The 1,478-nt window shown below is 51.8% G+C and overlaps 1 protein-coding gene across 1 annotated transcript; it reads left to right on the top strand.

Moving 5' to 3' along the window:
- The first annotated feature begins 202 nt into the window (after nt 1–202).
- LOC114170205 lies at nt 203–985 on the top strand. Its single transcript, XM_028055691.1, has one exon. The coding sequence runs from the start codon at nt 203–205 to the stop codon at nt 983–985; it is 783 nt and encodes a 260-aa protein (XP_027911492.1).
- The last annotated feature ends 493 nt before the right edge of the window (nt 986–1,478 follow it).

Genomic DNA, 1,478 nt, shown 5'->3' with positions numbered 1-1,478 from the left:
ATTTTCTATGTGTCAATGAACTATGGCACCTCCTCGTAGGACTCCACAATCATCCTAGGGTGTCGTACCCAATATCGCCAGGGCAATAGAGGTGATGGTAGCTTCTATGACGCAACAAAGCACGACAATGATGCAGTAGCATGAGGCATCAATGCAGCGGCAGGCGGCGTCGCTTGAGCAACAACAGGCAGTGATGCAGTAGATGGAGGTTGCACGTGTTGCTGTCGAGGATGCGCATAGGCAACATATGGAGGCCCTCCGCCAGTTGGAAGAGAACAAGGCGACTGCCCTTGGGTTTGGCCTAGAGCCACGACCACCAGTCAAGGAGTGGAGTCTAGAAGACTTCTTGAAACACCATCCTGTGAAGTTCAACGGGAAGACAAGCACTAACACAGCAGACCAGTGGCTGAAGGATCTGGAGAGGATCTTTGATGCAAAAACATGCCCAACGCAGAACAGGTTGGCTTTCACGGTATACATGCTCAACGGAGAGGCGGAACACTGGTGGATCAGTACAAAATTCATCTTAGAGGAGAGAGGCAAACCGGTGACGTGGGAGGCCTTTAGGGGGAAATTCCTCTCGGAATATTTCCCAAACAGCGTTCGGTATGCCAAGGAGGTGGAATTCCTCCAACTGACCCAGGGAGGGAAGACTGTGACGGACTATGCTGAGAAGTTCAAGCATCTCAGCCGCTTCTATACCTTGCCGCTCAATGAGGAGTGGAGATGCCAGAAATTCGAGAACGGCCTCAGGGGAGATATTCGCTTGATGGTGGCACCCTTCTCCATCAAGGATTTTGCTGCTCTAGTAGAGAAGGCCATAGTAATGGCGAAGATGACGAATGAGGTAGAGGGTCAACGACCTCAGCAGCCTCAGAGGATTGGTGAGCCACCTAGGTCCAAGCCCAAACATGACGAGCGGAGGAGACCATACGACCGACCTCACCATCAGCCTCAAGGGTCTAGGGGTCTTCCGCCCCAGTAGGGTCGAGTCTAGTGCTATATATGTGGGGGTCCTCACCTGAGGAGTGCTTGATCGGGCATGGAGGGTTACCGCAGATGCAACAACTGTGGTAAGGAAGGCCACTTTGGGAAGGATTGTCCCACTCTTGCTAGGGCAGCTACACGCCCTCCAGTTCAGGCTCCCCACCAGCAACAGGCCTCAGGCAATCGGTAGGGTGTATGCTATGTCAAGAGTCGAGGCATCAGGCTCAGGTAACTTAGTTATGGGTAGTTGCATGATAGTTGGTACTTCTTGCTGTGTGTTGTATGATTCTGGAGCGACACACCCTTTTGTGTCAGATGCTTGTGTGAATCGTCTGGGTTTATCGATGTGTGAGCTACAATGTGAGCTGGTGGTATCTACTGCGACGTCATGTTTGGTTAGGACGTCGTCCTTGTGTGCTAGGTGTCCTGTGGAGGTGGAAGGACGCAAATATAAGGTGAATATGATATGTCTGCCTCTCCAAGAGTTGGAA

Source organism: Vigna unguiculata, chromosome 11, assembly GCF_004118075.2.
Source record: "Vigna unguiculata cultivar IT97K-499-35 chromosome 11, ASM411807v1, whole genome shotgun sequence".
Taxonomy (NCBI): domain Eukaryota; kingdom Viridiplantae; phylum Streptophyta; class Magnoliopsida; order Fabales; family Fabaceae; genus Vigna; species Vigna unguiculata.
Note: the sequence above shows the minus strand (reverse complement) of the source record. Positions and strands in the feature narration are given on the sequence as shown.